This window comes from Phyllostomus hastatus, unplaced genomic scaffold (assembly GCF_019186645.2).
Source record: "Phyllostomus hastatus isolate PE091 unplaced genomic scaffold, TTU_PhHast_1.1 phas_contig_244, whole genome shotgun sequence".
Classification (NCBI taxonomy): domain Eukaryota; kingdom Metazoa; phylum Chordata; class Mammalia; order Chiroptera; family Phyllostomidae; genus Phyllostomus; species Phyllostomus hastatus.
In genome coordinates, this window is record NW_025333796.1 from 1,937,141 (window position 1) to 1,964,393 (window position 27,253).

At 58.4% G+C, this 27,253-nt stretch overlaps 1 protein-coding gene across 5 annotated transcripts in view; it reads left to right on the forward strand.

Moving 5' to 3' along the window:
• Positions 1–27,253, forward strand: part of DPP6 (dipeptidyl peptidase like 6) — a 519,939-nt gene that overhangs the window by 355,278 nt on the left and 137,408 nt on the right. For all 5 annotated transcript variants that reach the window (XM_045837839.1, XM_045837842.1, XM_045837838.1 and 2 more), the window contains exons 2-3: positions 10,524–10,638; positions 19,418–19,516. In XM_045837839.1, the coding sequence (XP_045693795.1) occupies positions 10,524–10,638; positions 19,418–19,516 (214 nt within the window). The remainder of the gene's footprint in view (positions 1–10,523; positions 10,639–19,417; positions 19,517–27,253) is intronic.

Sequence of the window (27,253 nt, forward strand, 5' to 3'; positions counted from 1 at the left end):
ACGAGAAACATTGATCAATTGTCTCCTGTAAGTGGCCTGACCAGGGATCGAACCCTCAACCTGGGTGTATGCCCTGACCGGGGATCGAACCTGCAATCTTTTGGTGTACAGGATGACATTCCAACCAACTGAGCCACCCAGCCAGGGCAAAAACACCAGAGCTTTCTTCTTGAGTCAGTTGGCACCTACAACAGTGACTGTCTCAGGAACAGCCCGCAGGACTCCCCTGCACATTCTGTGATGCCAGCCGTCTCGGCGGCCTTTGCTTTAGCTGGAATCAGCCCCTCCTGTCACCAAGGGGACTCTACTCCAACACTGATAGATGATGGCAAATGTGGATGCTTGAGGGTTCATTACAGTAATTGCTAAATTTCTCTCAGTGTCTCTCTGGGAAAAAAAATAGCTGTATATACAGGTGGAAAACCCGGCCTTCCCAAAGAAAATTATATGTCCCATTAGCAATGCTTGAAGTAGTAAACACGGCTAGTAGTCCCAATGTTCACCTGGCCTTCACGCGTAGGTGTGGCCTGAACTCCCGTGGGAAGTGCAGTAGAGCCCCTCGCTGAAGAATGCAGACCCCCTCCTCGGGGAGGGAGGGACCCCTGGCGGGAGAGTGGGCCACCGGACCCGTACCTTTACATGCCATGGCGTCAGGGTCTTAGCTCTCAAGTTTCAGAAACCAACTTAAACTAGTTTGAATAAGATGCAAAATACAGTATCTCATCGAGAAACAGGAGCGTCTTCTTTAATCGAAGTGGGAGATGCCTTCAGAACTCCGGAGGAGAAGAAAGTCTCTTGTCAGCTGTTGCTTCTTGTCTCTTTGCGCCCTGCCTCCCCCCTGCATTCCCCTCGGTCTGCAAACCTGCTGCATCTTCTCCTGAGCCCCGGCATCTGCTGTGGGGGGAGGGCGCCCCTCTGCCACCCTCCCTCTTCCTCCTGTGCTTCGTGATGACGGTCAGGAGTCCGTTGGAATAGTTGAAGTCCCCAGGTTGGTCCCATTACTCCAGGCTGGGGGGGAGCAGAGACTACTGGCAGGCTGGAAGTGTGGCCACTGGCACCCACGGGTGGGGGAGGAGGGCAGAGGGTGCCACGCTGGAGGGTGGGAGCGGGGCGGCACACCCTTTGGAAACTTGGAGCTCGAATTCTGTTCATCTCTGCCGTGAAATCGCTGGTGGTTCTCGCCTTTGAGAGTTGTTTGTTGGCTTCTTAATCTTTACGGAGAGCCCAAGGGGGTTTCTGACGCTGACGAGCATGGGTGGGGCTTGCCAGAGAGCCGCCCAGTCTCAGACCCGCTGGTGGGTCTCCGTGCAGGTGTGAAAAGACACCCATCCTGCCACCATGGTCTTCAGCGACGGCTGCCACCAGCCGCCACGCAGGAGGTACCCGTGCTCCGTGTTCCGTTCTGCCACTTATCTGCATGGCCTGTTTCCACGGAACGGATTTCTCAGGGCGAGATGCGTTACGGAACGTCTTCTGACCAGGGCGCACTGCTTTTGTGACTTGTGGAACCACGTGGTGTCTTTGACACATGCCATTAACATAGATCCGCATCAGACTGAGCTCCGCAGGGAAGAGCGGCTTTGGTTTTGAATTAATTTCATCCAGCAGCTCTCAGGCAGTGTCTGTGAAACTGAAGACCTTCAAGTAATGTCAGGTCTGGGGTTGGACTCGTAGGTAATACATAGCGAAGAAGAAATTTTAAAATATATATATATATAGTTACGGCTGGTAATTTGCCCATTTTTTCTAGAAGGACGGATAGGGCGGGTGCTGACTGGGCCAACGCAAGCGTGCCTCGTGGGCAGGGGGCTCACAGCCCTCGGGACCCGGAGGTGGGCGTGGTTTCAAAGGGCGTGCCCCGGGCTGGAGCAGAAGGCCCTGTGACGTAAGAGTCCACTTCAGAAGTCTCCGAGTTCATAGACACGGAGCTTGGATCTGGGTCCAGCCCCTCGGGCAAAAACAGAGGGGGTGGTGGAGAGCCCCCGGGGAACCCGAGTGGGGACAGCCATCGGAGATGGAAGGGAGCATCGAGCGAAGAGGGACACCCGAGAGTGTGCCCGTCACAACGGGGAATGCCAGCCCCTCTCTGTCACGAAGAGAGAGAGGCCTCCTGATTAATCACCAGGCCGCCAAAGCACAGCCTGTCAGCCGAACTTAATTTCTAATTAGTGACATCAGCGGAGGGTCTCCGAGGGGTCAGATTCCATCCCCCGCCACCCGCGCCACCTGCCACGCACTCAGCGGCGCTGGCTGCCCTGCCGAGCCCCACCCCGCATGACTTCCAGTCGCTGAGGTGCCGTCACACTAAACAGGGTCCTGTGGCTTCAGCTGTCATCTACTCCTCACACGCACAGCCAGCAAAGGCACCCCAAAGTCCTGAGGAGACCAAACAGCATTGACGGGGGGCAGGGAAATCTCCCAGCTCCGACTGTGCGCTCTGCTGGCCGACAAGCACCAGCTCCGCCAGGAGGCCCGGCTAGTTCCCATGTATCTTCTGGACATTTATAAACTACCAATTACCTAAACTCGGGTCTAATTATGCCCAAGAAAAGGCCTCTTTCAGTTTGGGGAGCCAGACTAGGCCTCCCGTCTCATCCTTCCGAGAGGTTGCCTGATGGAAGAGACGGACTGGGCAGATGAGGGAATATTGGGAGAAAAATAATTGAATTCACAGCCTCCTTCCCAAGCGAGGGGGCCATCTGGTCGACCCCTCTGCCATTAGCGAAGGGAAATAATATGCACAGTTGCCAGCTGTCCCCGCGGTGGCTGGCAAGGCCTGGACCTTTGCTGCTGCTGCAGTGCAGCCCCTCCCGCCACCCCGGGCACGCCCCTCTCTGCAGCTTCCCGGGCTCCGAGCTCCCTTAGCAGCTTCCATGGGGAAGGGGGGGGCTTCCTTTCCCGCAGAACTCGTCTTGTGCTCTAGCTTCTGTGAAGCTCACCCTGTGCTGCACCCCTTCCGTGTCGTCAGCCGTGTGGGGCCGTATTTTCATGACGTGAGACAAACCCGCCATGTGCTGTGTGCCCGAAACATTCCAGGGGGCTATTTACTGCCAGAGGAGAGCCCCTCCTCACTGCGGAGTCACCTACCCGCGCCCCGGGCCACCCCACTTTGGGAACCCGGCTAAGGCTCAAACTCCATTTCCCCGCAGGAGAGCTCCGATGCAGCAGTGACAAGTGACAGAAGGCGTGCGGTGCCGCCGTGTTCTTTACTTGCTTTAAATAGAGCAGGCAGTCGGATGTGCTTGGGAGCCCTCCCCGCGCTGCACAGCAGACGTTGCTGAAGCCTCGGGGCGCAGCGAGAGCAGTAAACAGTGAAGCGGCAGCTTACATTGCTACAGTTGTTATAAATTTTGATGTGCTCCCAAACACACATCTGCACGTAGTCCTAACACCTGAGCAAATGGATGCCTTTTGTCTCCCAGGCTTCTTGCACTGTTTTAAAAAGTGCGTCGTTATTTTTTCAAATCCTCACCGAGGACATGTTTATTGATCTTAGAGAGAGAGAGGAAGAGATGGGAGCAGAGAGAGAGAGAGAGATATCAGTTGCTTCGTGCCCTGACCGGGAATCGAACCTGCAACCTCTTGGTGCACAGAACAGCGCTCCAACCAGCTGAGCCACCTGGCCAAGGCCAGCCTTCCTTTCTTCTTTCCACTTCTCTAGCTTTCAGTTTCTTTAATCTTTAAACTCAGCACCTTGGAGCTTTCATTGCAATCTTTGCTCCTGATTATAGATATAAGGTAGCAGGAGAAATCCTGGGGTATGTCGGAAGCTCGGGCCAAGATAAGGTGCACCATTAACCAAGGGGGAGAGGACATGCCTGGGTGGCCCAGTGTAAGGGCGTGGGTGGGCAGAGACAGCAGGCCCGGGTCGGTCACACTGGCTCCCAAACACTGTGCTGCCCTCGTTAGTTCACTTGGTGTTTCTCTGATCCCCCTTGCACACCCCCACACCCAATACCAAGCTCTGGTCACACATTACTGAGATAACAGCCTTCCGCAAAGAAGAATTTAATATTTCAAACGTCAACAACCTCAGCAAAAGGTTGCGTCTGTTTTTAGTTCACTGTTTGCTTTCTTTTTCGCCCGTGTTAAAAATACACATGAGCATCTACCGCGTCGCTAGGGACAAAGCGGTCGCCGACTCTGGATGTCAGCTGGCATTACCTCGTCCGGGACCAACTGCTCCCTGCGACCTCGTTAGTGCAGCCGGGCTGCCAGTGACGCTCGGATCTCTGTGCCAGCCACACGACTGCTTTTCTGCCAGACGGGCCAGCAAATCACAGCTCCTTGCTAGGAAGGCATTCACAGACTCGGTCGTTCTGCAGACAGTCCCCGAGCACGGCCGAGACCCCGGGTTTGCCCCAGACACTGGGAACAGATGCGTCCAGGCAACTGTCATTAAGTAGCTTGCAGTCTGGTGATGACACAGGCGTTGGATACATCCTTTAATGGTGCCGTAATGTTGCCGAAAAGCGTTTACAAAGCATCGCCCTTGTGTCCAGATGACAGAATAATGAACTCTGCCTGTGAAACCAGGCTGGGCTCCGTAACTAAAGACGGCAGATGCGTTTGCCCGACCAGATGAGGACGGAGAAGAATGCCAGGGAGCAGAGGTGGAGTGTTCCCCGTGGGGAGGGGCGGGGGTCTGGGAGGGGCCGCTTGCTGCAGGAGCCCTGAACTGAGAGCGGAGGGTGAGGGGGGCTCAGGCGGGGCTCAGGCGCAGACCGCAGGGGCCCAGACTTCCATGCAGTGAAGGGCAAAGGGCTTTGTCCTTGAGGACAGGAGCCAAGAGCCTCAGAGAGGGCCCTGAGTGCACTTGTGTCTCCCTGGCACTGGGTGTGTGTGGTTCGTCCCAAGGAGCACCATGGACTAGCTTTTTCCACAGTGTGTGTGCCCAGGATCAGCCACTTCTCACCGCCTGCACCTGGGGCAGACCCCCGTCCTCTGCCCGGCCTCCTCACGGTCCCCCCTCTTGCTGCCCTCACTCTCCTGCTCGGTGGTCTCCACGTAGCCGCCCCCACCGGGCGATCCTTCTGAACGAGAGACCCAGCCGTGCGCTGCCATGCCAACGCGCCCGCACTCAGAGGAAAAGCTGGAGCCGGCACCGTGGCCTCCGGGCCACCCCCGCTCCCTGGCTCCCGCTCCAGCCCTGCCTCCGCGCTCCGCTGGGTCCCCTCACTCACGCCCCCTCTCCACGCCGGCCCCGCCCCCTCTCTGTCCCCTGCTGCACTCCCACCTGGGCGTGTGCCCTCAGGGGGCAGCCCGGGCCGTACTGTGTTTGGGCTGGGCCGGCGAACGGCCACAGATGGGCAGCTTGGACGGCAGCGATGGACTTCTCGCAGGTCCGGAGCCTGCAAGTCCAAGGCCCAAGTGCAGGCTGTGGCGTCTGGGGACGTCCTCTCCTTGGGGTGAAGATGCGGCTCCTCACAGAGCCCTCCCTCGATGCCTGTGGATGGGGAGAGGGAAGAACACCTGCTCTCCAGCATCTTGTCTTACAAGGGCACCGACTATCTCCCGAGGGCCCCACCCTCTGGCCTCACCGAACCCTAATCCCCTCCCCAGAGCACAGGCTCCCACTGCCGTCACACTGGGGGGCGGAGCTTCAGTGCTTGGATTCAGGGGACGCAGCTCCATCCTGACATGTCGCCGCCCAGCCGCGTCTCAGTTTCTGGTCAAAGGTCACTCTGTTGGGAGAGCTGCCTGGCCTGCTGACATGCAGACAGCTCCCAGCACCCCTCGTCTTGCTCTTCCCTCCTTCTCTTCGTGGGTGTATTGGTTTATTCTCTGCCCCCTCCTCCCTGCACTAGAATAAAAGCCATTCGACTTGTCAGGTTGATAACAGTGTCATTACCTTTTTTTTTTTTCTGTGACACCCAAGGGTCTCAGAACAGGGTCTGGCAGAGCAAGCCCTAGATAACTATGGGAAAGAAGGAAAGAGGGAAGGAAGGAAGGAAGGAAGGAAGGAAGGAAGGGAAGAAGGAAGGAAGGAAGGAAGGAAGGAAGGAAGGAGGGAAGGAAGGAAGGAAGGAAGGAAGGAAGGAAGGAAGGAAGGAGAGAAGGAAGGGAGGGAGGGAGGGAGGGTAGATGAAGGAGGGATGAACAGATAAATGGATGGAAGATTTGTCTACCTTCCTGGAGCACAGGGTTGATCGTGACCAGACCTTTCCCTGTTCTTGGCCTGCTAAGGCACGTATGTACCAACCAGAACAGGGAATCTGTCACAGCCTCATTGCTACCATCCTAGACAAAAATCTATAATTCTCCTGAGAAATGCATTACTGAAGCTCAACATTTCAGGGGATAATTTATTAACTTCCTTCGCCCTTCATGGGAAGCAGGGTCATTTTCTGACTCAAATTTTTAATAATTCAGCTCCTGCGGGTTAAGAGGAGGAAGTCTGAGTGCATGAAACCACATAAGACGTTCGAAGACACACCCACGAACCCGCATCCGGTCCCTAGAGCCCCACCCGTGCTCTGGCCCCACCCGCTGAAAATGGAATGTGCCTAGAGAGAAAGTCAGAGAAAATGAAAAATTGTGTTTTCTGGGATTAGCAAGATAGCCTGTGATGTTTTTCTTTTTAAATTGTTTTCCTATTATTATTGTTGTTCGAATATTGCTTGTGGGGAAAAAAAATTACCTGCACTCTGAAAAATGAAATTTGGCAAATGCAAATGCAGTCTAGTAAGGAAGTTCTGCTTGCCTGTGGGTACGGAGACCCTGCTTTTTAGTGCGAGAACTCGCCTGGACCGCAGCTCGCGGAGATGGCATACATGAGCCAGGACTGTGCCGCTCTGCTCTCCCGTCTGCTGGGGTTACCGTGCTGCACCCCCAACCCCCGTGCAGTCGTCAGAGCTGAGTTGGCTCTGCCCGAACTTCTCTTCTCAGCCCAGGGAGCGCGGGGGAGCCGTCTCTTTCCCGCTCACGTTCCCACCCACGGGAGCAGCTTCCGTCTCACGGCTCTCCCTCCCATCCTGCGTGTGTCCGCAGGATGTGACTGGGTTGCTCCTTTTTAAGATGATTCCCTCCCACCTTCCCCGCTGGGGGGCTGACCCTCCAGGGTCCCCGCCAGGCGTCCCGCATCCTGCCAGCCCCCCGGTGAGGCCGCCCTGGTCCTGCGGGGCAGTCCTGTGCTAACGGTTAGAAAGAAGGAGGATTTATCGATACACACAGCTGTGTCCCGTCCTCACTCTACCGTCAGGAGTCGAACAGTGCAAGTCCCCTCTCTCTTCTACGTGACCTTCCCAATAGACGGAAACTGAGTATTTGGTTTTTGAGGCTGAACGCTCCCTTCAGCCATGCATCACGTGATGTGTTCTGCAACCCTCTGTCTTCTGGTCGCCCGAGTGGGGCAGGAGTGGGTTTGCCGTCGTGAGTGTGTGAAACACAGCATTCACTCTGGCGTGACTATGTATCAGTGAGTGTGCTGTTGTCCATACGGACGCCTGCAAACACACTCTCCTTGCCTCGCCCTGTGTCTGTGGGCTCTCTCCCCGTCTCGTCGTCTCCGGCCTTGTCCCGGCCATCGGTCCTGGGCGTGGTGGGCCAGGCAGGGGCACCCGGTGACATCGGAGGGCCGCCTCGCTGTGCGTTTACAAGCCCATCAGCTATACTGTTGCAGAGTCACCTCTCCAAGTTCAGGTTCGTGTGCCTCGCGCACGGGCGACACCAAAGCATTGATGGACACACTGGTGTTTGGCGGTGGAGAAAGGTTCCTTCGATTGGCCGAGACGAGAAGAGAGGGGAGCAAGATCTCTCAAGCCCGACTCCCCCCAGAGCAACAGGAGGGCGTTTTCACGCAGCTGAGGAGCGAGAGAGGGGGCGTGTCGGGGAACAGAGAGGGGTCTGATGCTTTGGTCACATTTTTTCCCACCGAGCGCCTTGGGACCCTGGAACTGCCTCCTCCTGCTTGTGAGTGTGTATACTTGTGTCCCCACCAACTCGATTGTGAGAACAGGGGGGCAGGTGGGAAAAAGACAGGATTCTGCAAAATACCTCATCGTTGTGCGTCAGCGACGTTGTCTTCCCAGCAACAAGCAGAAGGTAGACCCCTGCTGACCGATGTTAACGTGGCGTCGCTTTGCGCTTCCCCACGGGACCGTCCTCTCCTCGCCAGCCAAGTGTGCGTGTGAGCATTGCTCCTGGGGCCGGCCGCCCAGGCCTGCAGGGCACACAAACACACCCTCTTCCCCTCTGACTGTAAGCTACGTGACAAAGGCAATGGAGACATTTAAAGTCCACATGTATGCCCTAATTAAGAATCCCAGTACTTCTAGCTGCCAGAAACAAAACAGGACAGGGGTGTTAAAATCTCGGGGGGTTCGGCTGCGGCACTCCCCGCTGGTGAAGAGAGTGAGAGAAAGTGAGAGTCCTGGGCTGTTTTGTATCCAAACGTCTGACAGACGGGTTTGAAATAGAATGTAGAATTCCAGATTTCCTTGTTAGAAACAAAATTCAAAACACATCACTTGTTGGAGCTGATGGAAACAATAATATGAACTGTGTCCTTCCAGATCTGGAAGAAGATTTGGTGTTGAGTACTGATTGATATATTCCGTTCTGGGGACTGTTGCGTGTTGATACATGTGGTTTGGGATGGGATTGAGTATTGACATGTTCAGTTTTGGAGACTATTGAGTACTGATGTGTTAGGCTTCGGATGGTGACCCTGGCGTTCAACCCGATGAGTGTTCAAGGAATGCGTGCAAGAGGTTGTCCACACTACGTTGGTTTAGGGATAGGACTGCTTTGAGGTTTATGCTATTCACGAATTTGAGGAAAAGGGCTTATTTTCTTCGTCATCGCGGGTCAAGTGAAAAGCTGTCAAATCAGCAAGATCCTATCACTTCCGGGTATTGCCGTTCTCATGGGAAAACCCAATCCAACAGGAAATGAGATTGTCTCAGTATAACATTTTGTGAGGATTCCATGCCTACATCTAGTCTTATCTTTTAAAAAATGTTATGTGTTTATTTTTAGAGAGAGGGGGAGGGAGGGAGAAAGAGAAGGAGAGAAACATTGATGCGAGAGAGAAACATCTATCAGCTGCCTCTCACGCGCCCCCTACTGGGGACCTGGCCCACAACCCGGGCACGTGCCCTGACCTGGAATGGAACCAGCGACCTTTCAGTTTGAGGGATGATGGCCAACCCACTGAGCCACATGAGCCAGGGCTAGCCTTATTTTTAAGTGCTAAAAAGTCCCTCTGTAATAGATAAATTAAATTCTGGGTGGTGAATAAGAATACTGCTAGGGATTTCTACACAGTTGCAGAACTATTTCCTGCTCAGGCTACAATGGTTCTCAAAACCTTTACTTAATAACCTACGTAGCAAATGTTTGTTGTTTTGAGCTGACTTTTTCTTAATCCTCTAACCTAGTTAAGCCAGTGTCGTTTGGAGTCTAATTTTTCTTAATTTGATAACCTGGACAATCAATCTTAAATATTTAGATGTCAGGTATTAATTATTTGCCATCCCATAGCTGAGTATCACCTTTATTTTGATTTTTAGCCATGTGGTACGGTCTAAGAATGTGCAGTCTTCGATAAAGAAGTATTTATGCGTCGCATCATCTGGTTTCGAGGTCGTCGCCATTCTATTTCGCCCTGACCTGGAGTTACCGTGTGTTGGGGTGCTGGGCTGTGGCGGAACATTCTGGGGTCTGTGTGCAGGCAGAAGTGGCGGAACTCTATTTGCAGCGTGACCATCTGTCTCTCTGCACCCCGGGGAGCCCCAGTGGCCCTTGTCTCATTAATAACTATAATTATGAATACATCAGTATTATGTGTCTAACTTACTATTAATTCCCAATATCACTTCCTTGGTCTCTTGCAGGATCCCAGCTCGAACTGTAAGTTACGTAATCCCAATAATTGGAAAAGAACTAAAGTTTTGGTTCAGCAGGCGGCATGCCTGATTAAATTCCTAGATTGATTCCACCTTTAGCATTGTCTCCAGATGTCACCTCCCACCCCCAGCCCCTGCTCCGATGCAAATGGGGTTCCCCGCAGGGGACGAAGTCCCAGCATAGGGACAGGTGTGTCACCCCGTGAAGACGGTCCTGGGGTGCCCGGGAGCCTTGTCTGGGGAGCTGTAGAAGGAAGACAAGGCTCGAGTTAACACACCATGGGCCATAAACCAAGACAGACGAAAGACGACTTAGGGCTGGAGAATGGAGCCTGCGTGGCTTTGGCTCTGGGGGTCACAGGTGGGCCGTGATGGGGAGAAAGCCCTACCATCCTTACCCTGCGCTGTGCGACCGAACTTGTTCAGTGGAGAAGCGCTAAGTTCCCACAAAAGCTGTGAGCATAACAGAATATGAGATTCTCTCTTAAGGTTTGGCCACGGGGCAGGGAAGGCAGGGAATCGAGGACAGAGCTTGTCACGCTTAAGGATGAGGAGAACATGCCTCGTCCCGCGGTTCCGTGTCTCGGGTCCTGGCTTCGACGGAAGACGTGGAGTGGGCGTGTCTCGTTTCTTCATCCCGCTCACCCAGTGTCTCCTTCCTGTTGTCGCTTCCAGGAGCTGGTGGGGAGCAACCCTCCCCAGAGGAACTGGAAAGGGATCGCCATCGCGCTGCTGGTCATCCTGGTCATCTGCTCCCTCATCGTCACCTCGGTCATCCTGCTGACACCAGGTACTTCCGTCTGTTCTCAGGGCAGCTCGTGCCTGCCGGGGGGGCGGGGGGGGGGCGGGGAGAGCATCGTTTCCCCTGCCGGTTGTTTAAGCAACTACGTATGACACAGAGTCCATTCCCCAGGTTCCAGTTCTCCCTGCGGCCCGTGGTAAAGTGGCGTTGAGTGCTGTCAGCGAGCACGGGCCACCTTCTAGTCTCTGGGTTTGTTTATACATGTAACTGCTGACCAGGGCGGAAGGCTTCGATGAAAATTCACACCCACTTATTCACGTTTGATGAGCTGAGAGCCAGCAGCCTGACACATCTAATCATTGTAGATACTGCACAGCATTCTGAGTATTGTATCAAGGACGCAGTGAGAAAATTATTAAAACAACGCTACAGGAGTGTGGGCTAAGACTAACATACATATTAGATGCTCCTGATGAAATAAAAGAAGGGTAAACACAGTCGGAAAAACTTTAACAGGTACAAAAAGTGAAAATCATGGTGTATGATTAAACCATCATCCCAAAACTTCAGTGGAAAGACAGCAACCTTCACCCTGAACCCAACTGGATACAGTTACCGCAGGAGAGGGCCGCTGTGGGCTAGCGTTTCTCGAGAATTTGGACGCCAACGTCCGTCTCACCCAGATCCTAGGAAGCTGAACCCAGTGCCACCTGTAAAAAGGGCCAGAAGGATTCGCCCCAGGAGGAGAAAGTCGGTTTCCCACCTACAAAGGCACGGGTGGCACACCTGTGTCCGTGGCACAAAGGGGGGATGGTCATCTCCATGGAGGCGGGGGAGGATTTGGCAGGAACACAGAAGCTTGTCCACGGGCGTCCACAGCGGCGCCCTTCCCAGGAGCCAGGAAGTGGAAACAACCCAAGCGCCCCTGGCCCGCTGAGCAGACGAACAGACGCAGTCTCCCCGCGCCCGGCTGCGGAAAGGGACGAAAGGCTGCCATACACCGCGACACGGGCGGCCCTGGGCGGCGTTATGCCCTGTGGAAGGTGGTAGACATTTGGATTCCGAAAGAGGCCAATCCATACGGGCGGAAGGCCGATCGGTGGTCACCAGCCAACAGAGGCTGCAGGCGGGGGCCACAGAAGTGACCGCTAATAGGTGTGAGCTTTCCTTTTTGCACATAATACTTTTAGAGAAGTTTTAGGTTCCCAGCAACTCTGAGAGAGAGGACAATGCAGAGATTTCCCACATGTGCCCCGCCCCCTCTCAGAGGCACAGCCTCCCCTGTCACCGACGTCCCCACCAGATGGCACGTTTTGTTACAATCCACGAGCCCATGCTGACATGCCAAAGGAGGCTTCTTTGGGGAGTGATGAAAGCACTCTGGACTCGGGTCGTGGGGGAGGGACACACACGTCTTCCCGAAACGTGAATTTTACCTCTGTGAACCCGTGAGTGTAAGCAACGCTGAGAAAGTGGTAAAGAGAATTTAAAGGGGTGATGGTCACTTCTAGACGAAGGCGCCCCCAAAACTCGCCTGATATTGGAACCACCTCAAGGGCAAATCTGAAAAAAGCCTGTGGCCGCACCCAGTGCGGGGTTGGTGAGGAAGCCGGGGTCGCCTGAGACGTTTGGGCGCAGGATTCTGTACGCTGTGGAACACACCTGCCGGTCGGGAAAGTGTGGGCGCACCTGCTGAGAGGCACAGGACCGAGCCGCGAGGAAGGGGGAAGCATGGAGGCGAGCGCAGGGAGGGGCAGAGCAGGCCGTGAAAGTCATCCAACCGCTAACGAGGAACCATACAAGGAGAAACTCGGTTTTGCACACTCACGCAGCCGCCCACCGCCCTGGGACCCACGGGGGACGTGTCCTAGTTCGTGCCGCAGCTGCTGGGGATTTAGGTCAGCTGGGAACCCCAGCAGCTCCGAGTTTTCCGTGACTAGGATGGTGGCCTGTGTCCCTTGGTATGGGCGGAGGGTGCCCTGTGTGCCTCTGCTGCCCTCGGAACCCAGCCGTGCTCTCCATGACAAAGTGACCGGTGCAGATTGGACTCTGTCATTGTCCCTGACTCACACGGGGACTTGGAAAAGAAGGAGGCATTAGGAAGTGTGGCGCGACCCACCCTCCCGAGTCCCCGGGAGCATTTGTGGCCTCTGGCTGTGGTCACTTTAAGGGAGAAGAGCTAGATGGCCGCAGCTGCTTCCGTGGTGTCCCAGGGTGGCGGGGCTGGGTGGGACCGTCTGGCCCAAGGGACGGGGCTGGGGACCACATCCGGGACCCTTCCCCCCACGTGCCCAACTCCGAGTCACAGGGGGCTGTCGCTCTGTCTTCTCGGCGGTCTGGGGGCCCGTGTCAGCGGCCGTCTCCCGAGGGCAGCCCCTAGTCCCGGGAGTGTTTGGCATGCCGTCCGGGCCCTGCAGGAGCGGCCTTCCGCCCGCAGTGAACGGAGAATACAGTCGTCGTAAACCGCTATCTCCGGATGCCGACAGCCCGCTGTCAGGGCGACAATGAGCCAGAGCGGCGGGGCGGGGAGGCGGGGCGGCAGGGCTCTGGGGGATTCCCTCGGTTCCAGAAGAGGCCGGGAAGACCGCCATTCCTTCATCTATTCTGTTGACACTCAAGGCGGCTCCGCCTTGGCACCGTAACCCTTCAGTTCTGCCGGGGTTTTGCAGCTTCTGTTTCTTTGTCCGGGACGCTCTGCTCTGGGGCCGTGTCCCACCCACCGCGGGCTTTCCGCGTCCTCCCTCCTTTCTGGATAGAGCAGTGGCCGTGGTTCGGGATCCAAGACGCTGGGAGGCAGAGGAGAAAGCCGGGTCATCCCCGGTCCCGCGCGGCAGAGCCCCCTCACGTGGCACAGTAGTGCCCGTCCATCTGATCAAATATTCACGGTCCCTGGTAGGGGCCCGCAGCACATGCAGCTCCGTGCCGGCGCACTGTGGGGAAGGAAGAGACACAGGCCCCCCGGGAGGGCGAGTACGGGTCCCAAGGAGAATTGCACAGAGTGTCACCACCAACCACGTCGTGCCAATAACAGAATCGTTGACCTTCGGACTGGGAGTGGACCTCAGGGCGGGAGTGGCCTCCACAGGGGCAGGAGGGCTGAAGTTCAGCCTGGAAGATGGACGGTCCTCGGGGTCACAACCCCTGGGCGCATGCGCGCCACCATGGGTGCCTTCCCGCCACATCGGGCTCCCTCCACCCGGGCTGGCTTCCGTTTTCCTTACAACAACTTGGAAAGCAAATCATCCCACTTCTTAAAACCTAGTCCTTCTCCAGGGCTACCCATTTGTCGTCTTGTGTTCCGGTTTATTGAAATTCAGATCGTAGTATTTGCCTTCCCCTGGTCCCCAGAAGTCTGTTCTGAGCGCAGTGGCTTCTGTCTTTGGGTGACAATGTTTCCGATTACCTGCGGGCTCCCGTCTCCGCGCTGGTGCGTGGCGTCATGCGGGGTTGTGCCCCTGATGGGCCCCGCGGCCATGGTTCTGAGCAACCACCGCCTTGTCCCGAGGTTCCGTCTGAGTATCTCCCCCCTTACGCACGACTGAGGTCGCAAAGATCAAACTAAAAGCGTCCGAGGCCCTCTTTGCTGCAGACGGACAGTCCCGATGAGGGCGTGCCCTTTCCGGCGTTCTCGCGCACTTCTCCCTTGCAGGTCGGCGCTCTTTCCTGGGTTCCGCTTTGCAATAACACAGTCCGAGTTCCCTTTTTGTTTTCAGAGAGGCGGCACGAGCCTCCACCAGGTCCCAGGCAGCCCGGGCCCGCCGGGCCGGCTCCCGAGCGGGCCTCCTGGGGAAAGGACTCCGCTGGGCCGTCTCCGGAGCCACAGTCACTGGGGCGGGAGCTGGGGAACCAGCAGGGTGGTGTTTGTGTGAGCCCAGCCCTGGCGTTCAATTTTCCGTGGGTTTTCACGTTCGAGATGGGTCAGGGTGTGCGATGGAAAACACTAGAACACCCTGGGCGGGTATATCTGTGAAAGGCCTTGGACGTCATCCGGAAGGCAGATTGGGGTGAGGGCCGAGCAGAGGTCAGAGGCGATGATGGGTCCCTAATCTTTCGGGGAGCAGCCTGACGCAGAGGTTATTTCTATGCCATTGAAACGGCATTCCTGTTTGATTGAGAGGTCTCGCGTCTCTAACGGCACGGCTCACTCTCGGCTTATCTTTTAAAGAAACAATCAGTTCAATGGGACTCAATAGGCTTTACTGAGAAGACAAATCCGGCAAACTGGCAGTTGCGGCTCGCCAGTCAGACTCTGCTGCAGGGCAGCTCCTGCTCCGCTCGCGAGGCCGGGCTCCGTGGAGTGCTCCGAGCTTCTGCTGGAGTCAGAGCCGCGGCCTAATGGGTTTTGTCGGGGGGAGGGGGGGCTCCATTATAATTACACGTGAGCGACTCCCCCCACTTCAGAGTGGTTGCTGCCGGTTCATAGAGCGTGCTCTGCAATAACACTCTCACGGGTTTATAAACCGGCCGTTGTCTCGTAGAGCAACTCCAGGTTCACGGCGACGTGGAATGGGAGGGAGACGCTTCCCAAGTAAACCCTGCCCCCAGACACGTGCCCAGGCCCCAGGGTCCTGGTCGTGAGTGTCCCTCCCCAAAGCAGTGCGCTTGATACAGTGACGGGCCGCCCCGGCCGGTCCTGGTCTCCGGAGTGCGCGGTCGGCCTGGGGGGTGGGGCAGTCAGTCACTCGTGGTGTCAGGTCGTCTGTGTGTCCGGCCGGACGCAATGCAAGGCTTGTCTTATCCATCATCACAGAGCAGCGTCCCTGCCCTAAACATCCTCTGGTCTCTGTTGATCCAGCCTCCTTTCCCGCAACCCCTGACAACCCCTGGTCTCGGTGCTGGCCTACTGGTGTCGCCTTTGGCCGCAGTGTCTGCGGCGGCAACCCTATGATGATGTGTCACCTTCCCGGATGGGGTTCTTCTCCCAGTGACCTGCATGCAAGGCTCCCCCATGTCTGTTTGAGGCTCCAGACCTCATTTCTTGTTAGCCGAATAATGTTCCGTTATCTGGAGGAGCCACAGCTTATTTCTCCGCCACCCGCTGAAGGACACCCGGGTGACTGCAAGGTCACAGTGGGATTGAAGAGAACTGCTAACCATCCGGGTGCAGGTTTTCGTGGGGACGTAAGGCTTCCCCTCCTCCGGGTGGAGACCAAGGAGCTGAACTTCTGGGTCCCGTGGGGAGAGTGGGTTCAGTTTTATACCGAACCGCAGAGCCGTCGTCCGTGGTGTCTGCACCGTGTGGCATCCCCACGGCCACGAGTGGGCGCTCCTGCTGCTCCACCTCCTCGTCTGCACTTGGTGTTGTCGGGGCCTGGATTTTGGCCATTCTCACAGGTGTACGGTGGCATCTCATTGTTTTAAGCTTATCTTTTTAAAACTCTGGAGCAAATGATTTTTGAAACATGTATTACTATATATTATGTATACTATAGATGCATTTTTAATAAATACATGTATAAATTATTGCTTGATGAAATTTCACACTGAACAGCCTCCTAGAGCCAGCTCCCTCATCAGCAAACAGCAGGTAGTCGAGAGTAACCAACTTGCTGACCTGGGTGGATAGTTTTATACTTTTTACATTTACAGTGTAAATGTAATCATATACTATGCATACTTTCCCACCTGCTTCTATTGCTCAATATCATGTTTGTGGCATTTGTTGTTGTATTTGATTTTATTTGATTTTTGATTTTTGAGAGAGAGAAACATCGATTTGTTGGCCCATGTATTTATGCTCTCATTGGTTGGTTCTTGCATGTGCCCTGACCGGGGATCAAACCTGCAACCTTGGCGTACCCAGACGGTGCTCTAACCGACTGAGCTACCCGGCCGGGGCTTGTTGCTGTGTTCCAGATGGTACCGGTGCCCAGGTTCTAACCGGTGACGGGCTGGGTCATGTGAGGCCTTGCAGAGTCCCTGTGAAAACCGCCAAGTGGTTTCACAGTGATTCGATGAGATCGTAGCATGACAAGCAATGTGCACCTTCTCTTGCCGAGAGACACGGCTTGCCCTGTTTCTTCTAGGTGTCGTCCCTCTGGTCACCTTCCAACGTGAAATCCCTCCGCCCCCTCAGACCCAGCCTTGTCACGGGCCTCCTGTGACCGACCAGCATGGCCGGCTCGGCTGTCCGAGGAGGCACGGCCTGCCCGACAGCTCTCCCTCCGCCGGGGCTCCCCTGCCCCTCGGCACCCGCGGTTGTGCCTCCAGGCCCCGGGGCATCTGCTCACACACCCCTGCCGGCTGCTTCCGGGCGCACGGCATCCCCTCTGGTTAGGAGATAGCTCTGAGTGTTTGCGGACCGACGTCAGCTGGCGGATGCTTGCGGAGACCGTGTACGTGCTGCCGATGGACAGATGGAAAGTGTATGTTCTGTGTGACAGATTGTGACGATTTCGGAAATTCAGTCACCCCTTAAAGGGCGTTTGAGAGGCGTTGGCACTCGTGACACAGGCATTTGGGGTCTCGCACGCCCACCCGAGGTTCACTGGGGGAGGGTGGTCTCCCCCCACGTCTCTGTGGGGGCACCGAACACCCTTGTCCACACAGCAAGGGCCACTGTCGTTTGGGGCAATGAAAGCAGCTGACCGGGACGCTGGTGCCTCGTGAGGACCCGTAGGCTGGTTCAGACACTAAGTTTTGGGGTGACTATGTGCTTAGGGTCAGAACATGACTTTATTCTTATGTACTGCCCAAGTGACATATGTATAAACAGTAGGAAAGACATTAAATCAACAACCCAAGTCAAATAACATAATAATGTTCACAAACTCTCAGTTCCACGGCCGGCGCCTGGATACCACCCCTTCCCCACCAGGTCTGATTTTGGTTTTTCCGGTGAGTTCCCGGTAATTCCTCGCACTGCACACAGATGCCCGCGTGCACAGAGCTACCTGCCCAACGCCTTTTAAACAGGCCGTGTTGGAGGGTTTAGTGACGGCCAGCAAAGTGGGTCCGTGACGGTGTATGCTTGTAAAGAGTCTTCTGCGACTTGACCAGGGTGGCCCGGTGGGTTGGGCATCATCCTGCAAAGCCAGAGGTCGCTGGTTCGATTCCTGGTCAGGGCAGATGCCTGGGTTGTGGGTTCCGTCCCCGGCTGGGGGCGCGCGAGAGGCAGCCGATCAGTGTTGCTCTCTCGCATGGATGTTTCTCTCCCTCCCTTCCCCTCTCCCTAAATATAATAAATAAAAATTTTTAAATGGATAATCCCTTTAAAGTATTCCCAGTTTCAGACGCAAATGCACATTTCTGTTGTAGAGCCTGACACTGGCTAAAGCCAGAGACCAAACTGTGAAACTGTGTCACCACATGATTATCTGGGGAATTTGGGTCAAGCCGACTCTCTCTGCTTAAAACCCATCCAGAGCTACAACGAGTTCCTTGTTATTCGGGCCCTGGCTGTCTCAGACCAACGAGCTTTCTTAGCCATTCCACCCGGGGGCTGCAGTCCCAGAAGCACCTTCGGCGATTCCACTCCGAGATTACTTATGCTCGTGTTGTTAGCTGATCCCACAGACATCGGCATCCATTCCCAACAACCAGCCACAGATTTTGACATAAAATGTTCCAACACGCCCTGCGTCCGCCCAGGCAGCGGGAGCTGGCTCGGCCACCAGGCGTTACAGAGAGAAGCAGACACCACAGAGCACCCCAATGTGAAGCCGCGCCGACCCGGACCCCCTCCCTGCAGGGCGCACAGGGCCCCACACACCTCCCGCAGCACCGAGGGTCGCCAGGCACAGCAGCACAGCCCAGAGCTGGGGCACAAGGACCCCGAGTCTCCCAGGACAGCAGGGTGCCTGCCTCTGCCTTCCGTCCGAGAGGACAGGGTCATCGCCAGGCACCTGGGCGCACGCTCTGCACCTGAAACGGTGAAAATCAAGAGTCTCTCATTGACAACGTGACCGGCGGGGCTGGCTGGAGGCACTGCCTCGCGGCTTTAGTCCATGAGTGCAGGCTCACGGGCAGATGCACGGGTGGCCCTTCGCCCTTGAAGAGGAGGCGGGTGGGTGTCTGTGCCGTGCATGGGTGCAGCCTCGTCAGAGGCAGGTCTGGGAGCCCTCCAGGTGTCCAGGTCAGGACGTCGGAAGACAGCTGCCCGGTTTCTCGGGTCCCCCAGGCCCGTGCCGTTCACGACTCATCTCCCCCCACCTGGGGTGGCTGCAGGCCATGCGCCATCAGGGCTCAGGCCCGGGGCTCACTCCCGAGCACTGCGGTCCAGGGCACTTGGGGCGGCATCTATCTGGCCCCCTGCCTGTGGACATCTGGGGTGCGGCTCCCCCTGAACAAGGACTAACACCCCCCCCACCCGCCTGCCATAGACAGCCGGGGACAAGGGGGCGGACGGAGAATAAACAAACACCCAGGAAACACATCTGTGGTGTCCTAACCCCCAGCAGCCCCGGGGCGGCCGGTGGTGGGCGCTGAACAGCTGCTGAGTGGACTGCGCAGGGTGCGGCCGAGACTCTTTCTGGACATTTGCTCCCTCCTCTTTCGACATGCCCCCCTGCCCCCCGCCCCCCCCCCCCCGCTGCTCCTCGGGCGGCCGCCCTCAGACCTAGAAGACGGGCTCGTCGGCGTCTGGCGCGGGGAGGGCGTGACGCGGGGCCTTTCGCAGAATCCCAGTCCCCTGGCCGTCCTTTTTGATGCTTCAATTAAAAAAAAAAAAAAGGAAAAGTGTGGCTGACTTTTTCGTTCAGCGTGTGTCTGTGGAAATTACATTGTCACCATCCATCTCGGTTCGGAATGGTGACTGAATGTTTGTGTCCCTCTCTTACCAGGGAAGAAAAAGTGTAACTCTTTGCCTCGTTTTTTCCCCCACCCCCAGCGGAAGATAACAGTCTGTCTCAGAAGAAGAAGGTCACAGTGGAGGATCTCTTCAGTGACGAGTTCAAGGTTCACGACCCCGAGGCAAAGTGGATCAGTGGTGAGTCCTGCCAGCCCCCCGGGGGGACAGGAGAGCCTCCCGCCCCCCTCCGCCCGGCCCCTGGGGACAGCCTGGCCTTTCTGGCTGCCTCCTGTGTCTCCCCATCTCCCTCTGGCCACAGAAGCAGGTCCCCCAGCCACTGCGGCGATAATCTCATTATCGCTCTGAGAAAACACGCGTCTGGTGAAATGGGGCTGCTCCTTCCTGAGAAATGAGTCCTCCCTGTGGCCTCCCGGAGTCATCCTGTCTCCCACGGAGATGGGGGCGTTGCTAAGCAACCAGCCCTGGGAGAGACACAGCCGGGCGTGCCTTCCTTCCCTGGTCTCATGCTCCATGGTCCCCCGCACCCCAACCCCGCCGGACAGAGGGGCCAAGGAAGGAGCTGAAAGGTGCTTCTAGAATGTGGCCAGATCACCGGGACAGTGCAGCCCCATCCGTCTCCTGCAATGCGGACGGCGTCTGTTGTTCTTGTTTAGGGGTTTTTGAGACGACAAAGCAGAGTGGACCTGGAGGCAAAGGGGGGCGTGGTCCTGAGACAGGTTCTGGTGCAGGGGCCGTGGCCCGTGGCCCGTGTCCTGTCGCTGGTCTGGGTCGGCTGCAGGCGCGGTCACAGCGCAGAGACACGAGCCACGGCACGGCCGGCCCTCCAGACTGCTGCTGTCTCCAGGGATGACGTTTGTGTCTGGTCTGAGCCTCCGGGGGCTCATCTCGAAGTGCTTCCCGGGTCAGAGAATCCTGTCCAGAAACGCTCGAGATCCAACTTGTGTAGGAGACACAGCCCAGAGGGGCCCCGTGACGTCCCTGCGGTCGCGGGGCTGCGAGGCCATCCCCAGCTTCCTGTTCAGTTCTCGGCCAGCGGCTGCCCTGCCTCGGGACGCGCCGGCGCACTGCTCCCGAAACGCCCCCGACACTTCAGCACGCACGCACGGTCTTAGACCAGCTCACCGCCCCATCGCCCTCCCCCCGGCTTCCGAGTCGGCTCCTGACGCTGGGGTGAGCTGACTCAAAACTGGGAGAGAGAGGGGGGTCTCGGGGAGCACGGGTTTTATCGAGGGAGACCAGAGGCGGGAGGACTGAGGAGAGAGCCGAGGGCTCCAGGGTGGGACTGGGGAGGCGACTGTCCCTCTGATCGGAGGGAGACAGGGCATCTGTGCCCCCCACACGGGCCGGGGTGGCCGGGGAAGGTGGCACTCACAGGAAGGAGTATGGTGAGTGAGGTGGAGATGGGGGGGCTTTGGAGACCATCCGAACCCTCGTTCATTCAGCTCCTCTTCACTGGGGACCCGGCGCCGCGGGTTCCTGGGAGACGGGGAGACCCGCGAGGGTGGGGCGGAGGTAAGAAAAGGGGGTGTTCGTCTGCACCTGTTGGGACGGAAGGTGTCGGAGCGGCGCGTTGGCACGGTGAAAGCTCAGGCTTGTGCCGTAGGCGACATGTTTGTTATCTGCGTGTTACGTGTTTACGAGAGCGGGTTAGGAGACGGAGTTGAAGGCGGTTTACAAGGTCATGGAAACCACCTGGAATCCTGCCAACCGGGAACAGCCCGCATTCGGCGCGTGTGCACTCGCCTTCCAGGCGGTGTGATCTGTGAGAGCGCACTCGGGGCTGGGGGGGGGGGGGGGCAGTGTCCACAGCCCGGGCCCGAACTCGCTCCCAGGGGACGCGGTGACCATGCCCACGGAGCATTTCGGCGTCTCCCGAGGGTCTCAGCGCACCCGTGCGCCCCAGTCTGGCCGGCCTTCGGGTGCTGCGAGTTCAGGCAGCGAGTGGGGACGGGGCGGCAGGTCTAAAAGCCACCATGACTGAGCGGGGAACGAGACGGGCCGGCCGTGCAGTTGGGGGGGCGGGGGAGCCCGGTGGGGGGTGGCTTGGGGCCCTCGGCCTGGTTAGCCGGACCAGCAACGCCATCCCCGAGGCGTTGGTCCTGTGAGTAGGTAATGAGTCCGCAGTAGGAGCCAGTAAAAAGTAAATAAGCGGAAATGTTCTTAGAGTCTCAGAACTGGGCATGAGGCTCGGCGGGAGGTCAGAGCCCCTCGGAGAATCGTGGACGGTGGGCTCCTGGGCGTTCTGGCAGGGGGAGGGAGAGGGCAGGTCCTCGGGGCCCTGGGGGTCCTGAGGGTCCTGAGGGGTCTGGGGAGGCAGGGGAGGCCCCGGGAGAAAGTGACTTAGCATTTTGTAGTGGCGGATGAAGAATTAATTCATCGAAGAGAACTTGCCCCTTGGTGACCACACGCCCCACAAGATCCCACAGCCCTGGGGCATGTCTTGTCTGGACGCTCCGACTCACACCTGGGCTGTGGACTCTGCCCAGACACCCCAGCATAAATACCAAACACCCCCTTCCTAACCCTAACCCTCGGACGACAAGGCGGGAAGGTGCGTCCCGGAGGACCGTTTATATAGGGACCGCTGTCTGCCTTCCACGCATTGCACTGGCTGACGACGAACCAGCCCGCTCTGTGTCTGTGGGGGGGCGGGGGGTGCTCTGCACAGGGGGACTGATGCCCCAGGCTCCAGCGACACCCCCGGGGGACCCCTCTTACCAAGGCAGCCTGAACCAAACCGTGGAGATGGTCTGATGAGTCCCCACACACCCTTTGGGGAGCCCACTGTCCCCTCCCAGGGTCACTGCGGTGCAGGCAGACCGGATTAGCTCACCCGCTGGCCCCGGGCGGGAGACCCGGGGTGGGGGTGGGGGGGTGGGGCCCCAGGACCCAGGCATCTGTGTTTGTTGATGCTGGTTTCCGTGAATCCCGCCTCTCCTGAGCCGGGAGCCCTCTGTGCCCCCCCCACGAAACACCGGAGAGACGGGAAAACTGGAGACAATCACTTCCTCTGGATGCAGGACACTGTCAGCTGGCTGGTGATCTTTCCCGGGAAGGCACACGTCGGAGGAGATTAAATGGGCGATGGGGCCGAGAGCTCAGAACCACTCGATCTCCACGTCTGCTCTGTGCTCCTCCCCTTTGTGGCTCCGACCCACGGGGTGGGGGTCTGCGTGGAGCTGGAGGGTTAGGTGCAGGGGGCGTCGGGGTGTGACACGGCGCAGTGTTTCTGCTGCCGTCTGAAGGCCACGTTTTGCACAGTCGGGACCACTGGGTGTTAGGATCGCAGAGAAGGAGAAGGTTCCCCAGGGGCCGTTTCTGCAGCCCGCCGCCACTGGCCGCAGGGAGCTGCAGGGAGCCGCCCGAGAGGACAGGTTTCGAAGAGTAAAAACATTCCCCGACGGCCCGGTGGGTCATCGGGCCACGCGACAGGCATCATGGGAAGTCACGGCACCGACTACACGCCGGTGACCGTCACCGTGCCGCACCAGAGTGCCCCGGAAGGGGACGGGGTGGAATATTACATTACACGTTGGTGTGAACCGCTGACGTGTCCCCCTCTCTCTCTCCGTGTAGTTCTCAGGACCCCTGTGCTCAGGAGCAGGGGAGCCCTGGGGTCTGTCTGGCCCCAGGAGGCCAGCTGCGTCTCGGGCTGCCGTCAGGACCGCCACCCGCCCCCACCCCCTGCCGCGGCACTCAGAGACCGAGGCTGCTTTGTCAGCACCCACTGGCTCTGCTCCGTCCGTGTCTCGGGGCACCGTCCCCCTCCCCGGGGTCTGAGCTCCAGTGTCCCCCGGCTGACGTGCTCCTGACGTCTCCGGTCGGAGTTGCCCGCAGGAGGTGTGAGAAAGCCTTAATCTGCAGTGACCACGTGAGGGACAGCAGCCGCCGCGCCCCCTCGGTGACTTTGTTTGAACCTGCACTAAAACCCAGGGGGGTCGGCGCTTTGAGTCTTGGCCTTAGAGACGAGGCAACTCCGACTCCGAGGAACCAATCGCTTTGCCAGGGGCCGCAGGACGGCTGCGGACACAGGCCTGTCCAGCCCTGTGGCGTCTCTGGGCCGCCCTGGAAGAAGAAGAGGTGTCTTGGGCCACCCATTCAATACAGTGTGACATGTAATCACACACAAAAGAACACCTCATCATGTTTTAAGTACATTTACGACTTTGTGTTGGGCCGCACTCCCAGCCACCCTGGCCTGCACGCGGCCCTCGGGGGCAAGTCGGACGCCCCATCCCCGGTGTCCCACCCCAGCCTCGCGCAGCCTGCCCCGTTTGCTCCAATCCTCACCTCCCGCTCCCTGGACCGCAGCCTTCCCGGGCGTGTCCCCGGGCCGGTCAGCGTGCTGGCTGGCCCAGAGCCTGCCTTCTCTCTTCCTGCAAACGTGTTTCCTCCACATTTCTCTGCATCGGTAGCCTGGACGCGGCCTTGATGGCTGATCCCAACCCGATTCCCCCCAGGGGTTCCCTGGCAGAGCCAGGGCCTCGCTGCCCAGGCTGCTGCAGAACTCGGTGCTGCCGGCATTGGGGCGGCGGGCAGAGCCTCGGCTGCTAGGCCCAGCCTTGGGGACACCTCTGGGGCAGAGATGGTGGCCCGCCATGGGCTTCCCCCCTCCCCCTGACATCAGGCACTGCCCCATCCCCCTAACTGGCGGCAGGATGTGGGGGTCGTCTAGTGAAGGATCTGGGGTGTCCCATCGCTGCAGGCTCAGCAAGGCCCGTGCTCCCCTGGGAAAGAGAGACGTGTCCTGCGCCTTGTCATCACTGTCCCTTGGGCAGGCGCCCCTCCACCTCCCTGGGAAATACACCGTCTGTCGTTGCTGGACCCGATTCAGACCCAGACCGTGGGGGGGGGACCCCATCTCTGCCTGCTTGTCTGCAGGACGGGGGGACGGGCTCCTGCATCCCCTCTTGGGTCTGGAGAACGTCTGTATCCACTTCCCAATCCAGGCTGGAGGGCGCGGCCCGTCTGTAATTTTTGTCTGGAAGCTCAGATCTTCAACTAGCACCATCGGTACGACTGTGTGATGTTTATCGCGGGCACCATGGAGCCGTGCTGGGTGGAAGTGGGGGACGGCCGTCTGGGCCCCCACAGAGAATTCGGGAAGCTCCCTCTCTGCTCACTCGTGACCGTGGCGAATCTGCCACAACAGTGTCTCCCCAGGACGCCCCTTCTGGGGCCTCGGCTCAGTCTCCTTAGAGATTGGTCTCCAGCCTCGGCAGCTCAAGGGTCGCCCGTAGCCCCAGACAAGACCATGTCTCCGCAGGCCTTACCCGGCATCGCCAGGCGCTGGAGCTCCGGTTTGCGGGGCGATTCGGGGTCCCGAGGAGACAGAAGTGGCGTTGGCGCCGTGTGTGCAGAACCAGAGGTGTCGTGCACGTGTCCACCTAGAACTCACCCGTGTCTTTTCCCTCGCCGGTGAGCCCTCCGCCCAGCGCCGTGCCCAGGGAAGGTGACTTACGTGCATGCGCGGGTTCCAGAAAGGACCGGGGGAAAGCCAGTACAAATGTCAGGTGGAGACAGAGTGTCCCAACGACGGTGACAGAAGGGACGTCGTGGAAGAGACGAGACCAGGTGCACAGTGAACGTCAGTTCCATAGCAATTGCTCGTGTCCGGAGGGGCCACCTGCTTCCCACCCCCGCCGCGGCTCTCCTCCAGGCCCTCGTCCTGGTTCTGGTCCTCCCCGCCCACCTGTCCCCTCTCCGCTCACACGTCACACAGTCACACAGCAGTGAAGTGTGCCTGCGCCCCTGGGACACTCATAGCCGTCCTGGGGGGCTGGCGGTGCCCTCCTTTCCCAGACGGGGAAACGGAGTCTTGGGGAGGCAGCCTGTCTTCCCAGTCACAGGGCTGGTGTCGTAGCCGAGGAGACATGGCTCCAGGACTGTCCCTCCGAAGCCCACGAGGGGGGCCCTACACCCCCCGACCCGGCGACACGCTTCAGAGCAGGGAGAACATCGCCTTGCTCTCCCTTCTGCTTCCCACCGGAGGCTGCGGGTCGGCTGTGAAACCCCACGGGGCGGGGGCGGGGGGGGCGGAGGCTCATTCCCGACCAGCCCGGAGATAAGATGTGGCCCGGAAACGGCCTTTCGCCCGGCAGCTGAAATCCACCACCTCCCCCCTGCGTGTGCTTCCCCCAGCCCCAGGGCCCCGGTTTGCACGTGAACCTGAGGTTCCTTTAGGAGAGGGCGCACCCCTTCGTCGCTGGGGTTGTTAGCACATGGCCTGGAGCTCCGTGCGGCGTCGAACAGGGGACCTTCCGGAAAACGCCTTCCGCCCCGGGGACAGTGGCCCCGGACCGACGCAGGACCCGGAGCCCAGGGGCACCCAGACCTTCCAGAGGCTCAGCCGCAGTAACATCTTCAGCCCCGGGATGGCGCTGGGGCAAGCGTGACTCGAGGAAATAAATTACAGCTTGGGCGGGGGGTCCTTTCACAAGAACACAAAGTGAAGACACGAAGCGCATCCTCAGTTCGCCCCGTGGTGTCGGCCGTAAGCACAGACAGACCTGTGACCTCTCCAGGGTCCGCAAGGGACCGCGGGCGCTGGGCTCCGCTGGCCCTTGTCAGGGAACCCAGGGGGAGAGACGCCCGCTGCCGCCGAGTGTGAGCCCGCGGTGACTGACACCGATTCCCGGCCGGCAGCTCACGGGCCGAGTCTTCCGTTTCCCTAAGGAAGGGCCCGTCCGGGTTTGGGGAGGCTGCAGACACACAGACCTTCGTGGGTAACGACATCCCCGCGGCGACGTGTGTGGAAGATACGTTTCTCCCTGGGACAAACCCTGGAAAGCGCAATTTACCGCTGGAAAAACACAAGTGTAAGCGGACCCCGTGGAGGCTCTGAACAGAACCCCTTTCCTGAGAATCAGAGCCCACGCGTCTCCCGTCTGGAAGGACTGCGTTAATTTCTGAAAAGCGGCACGCAGATGTTACGAGCATTAAAAAGCTCTGAGAACTCATTTAACGTAATGAATCTGACCCACGGGCGGGGTCGGGGGGCCTGGAGACCGAGGGTTCTCGCTGTCGGAGAGCAGCATGTCCAGGTGCCCCATGTTCACCCCGCAATCTCTGGCGCTGCGACTGGGGGCCCCCCAGCGGCGGGACTGGCAGGCACAGGGGACCGACCCCCGGGAAAGGCACGCTCTCGTAGACTTGCGGCAGCAAGGGGGTCTGTGACTCCATTAGGAGCTTCGTGAGGGGGGCTCTTGAACAAAAGCCAGCAAGGGTCGTGTAGACCCCACCATCACTACCCGGTGGCAGTCTGAGCCAGCAGGATGGGCTAGCATGTGCTCTTCCAGAGGACCCCCAAGTGCAGGCCGGAGAGTGGGCTTCTCTGGCATCACTCAGAGCTGGGAGTGGAGCCCTGGCCGGGCGGCTCGGTGGTCGGCAGCAGTGACCCTGCACCGAGAGGCTGCAGGTTCGAGCCCCGGTCAGGACACGCACCCAGGTTGTGGGTTCGATCCCCAATCGGGATGTGTGTGGGAGGCAACCGATCCGTGTTTCTCTTTCCCATTGATGTTTCTCCCTTTCTCTCCCTCCTCCTCCTCCTCCTTCTCCCTCTCAAATCAATAATAAGATGTCCTAGAGTGAGGACTGAGAAAACTGGAGAAATGTGCGCAGGGATCCCCCCAACGTCCTTCACACCCCGGCGCCAGTCTCCCCGCCACGATCGCGGCCACAGAACGCCGGGCACGCTTCCACGGCGAGCCTGTCTCCCACTGAAGGAGCGCCGACCGGGAGTGCATTCCCGGTCTTCCATCACTCCCGCCCTCGGCCTTGGGCGGAGGGCCTGCCGGGGGGCCGGCACTGTCCTAGGTGCTGGGGGCGAAGGAAGAGAGGCGAACCCCCCTCCCCACACCCCGGTGCAGCTGACCTTGTCGGTAGGCCAAATGGCCTCTCTCCCAGCGCCCAGCC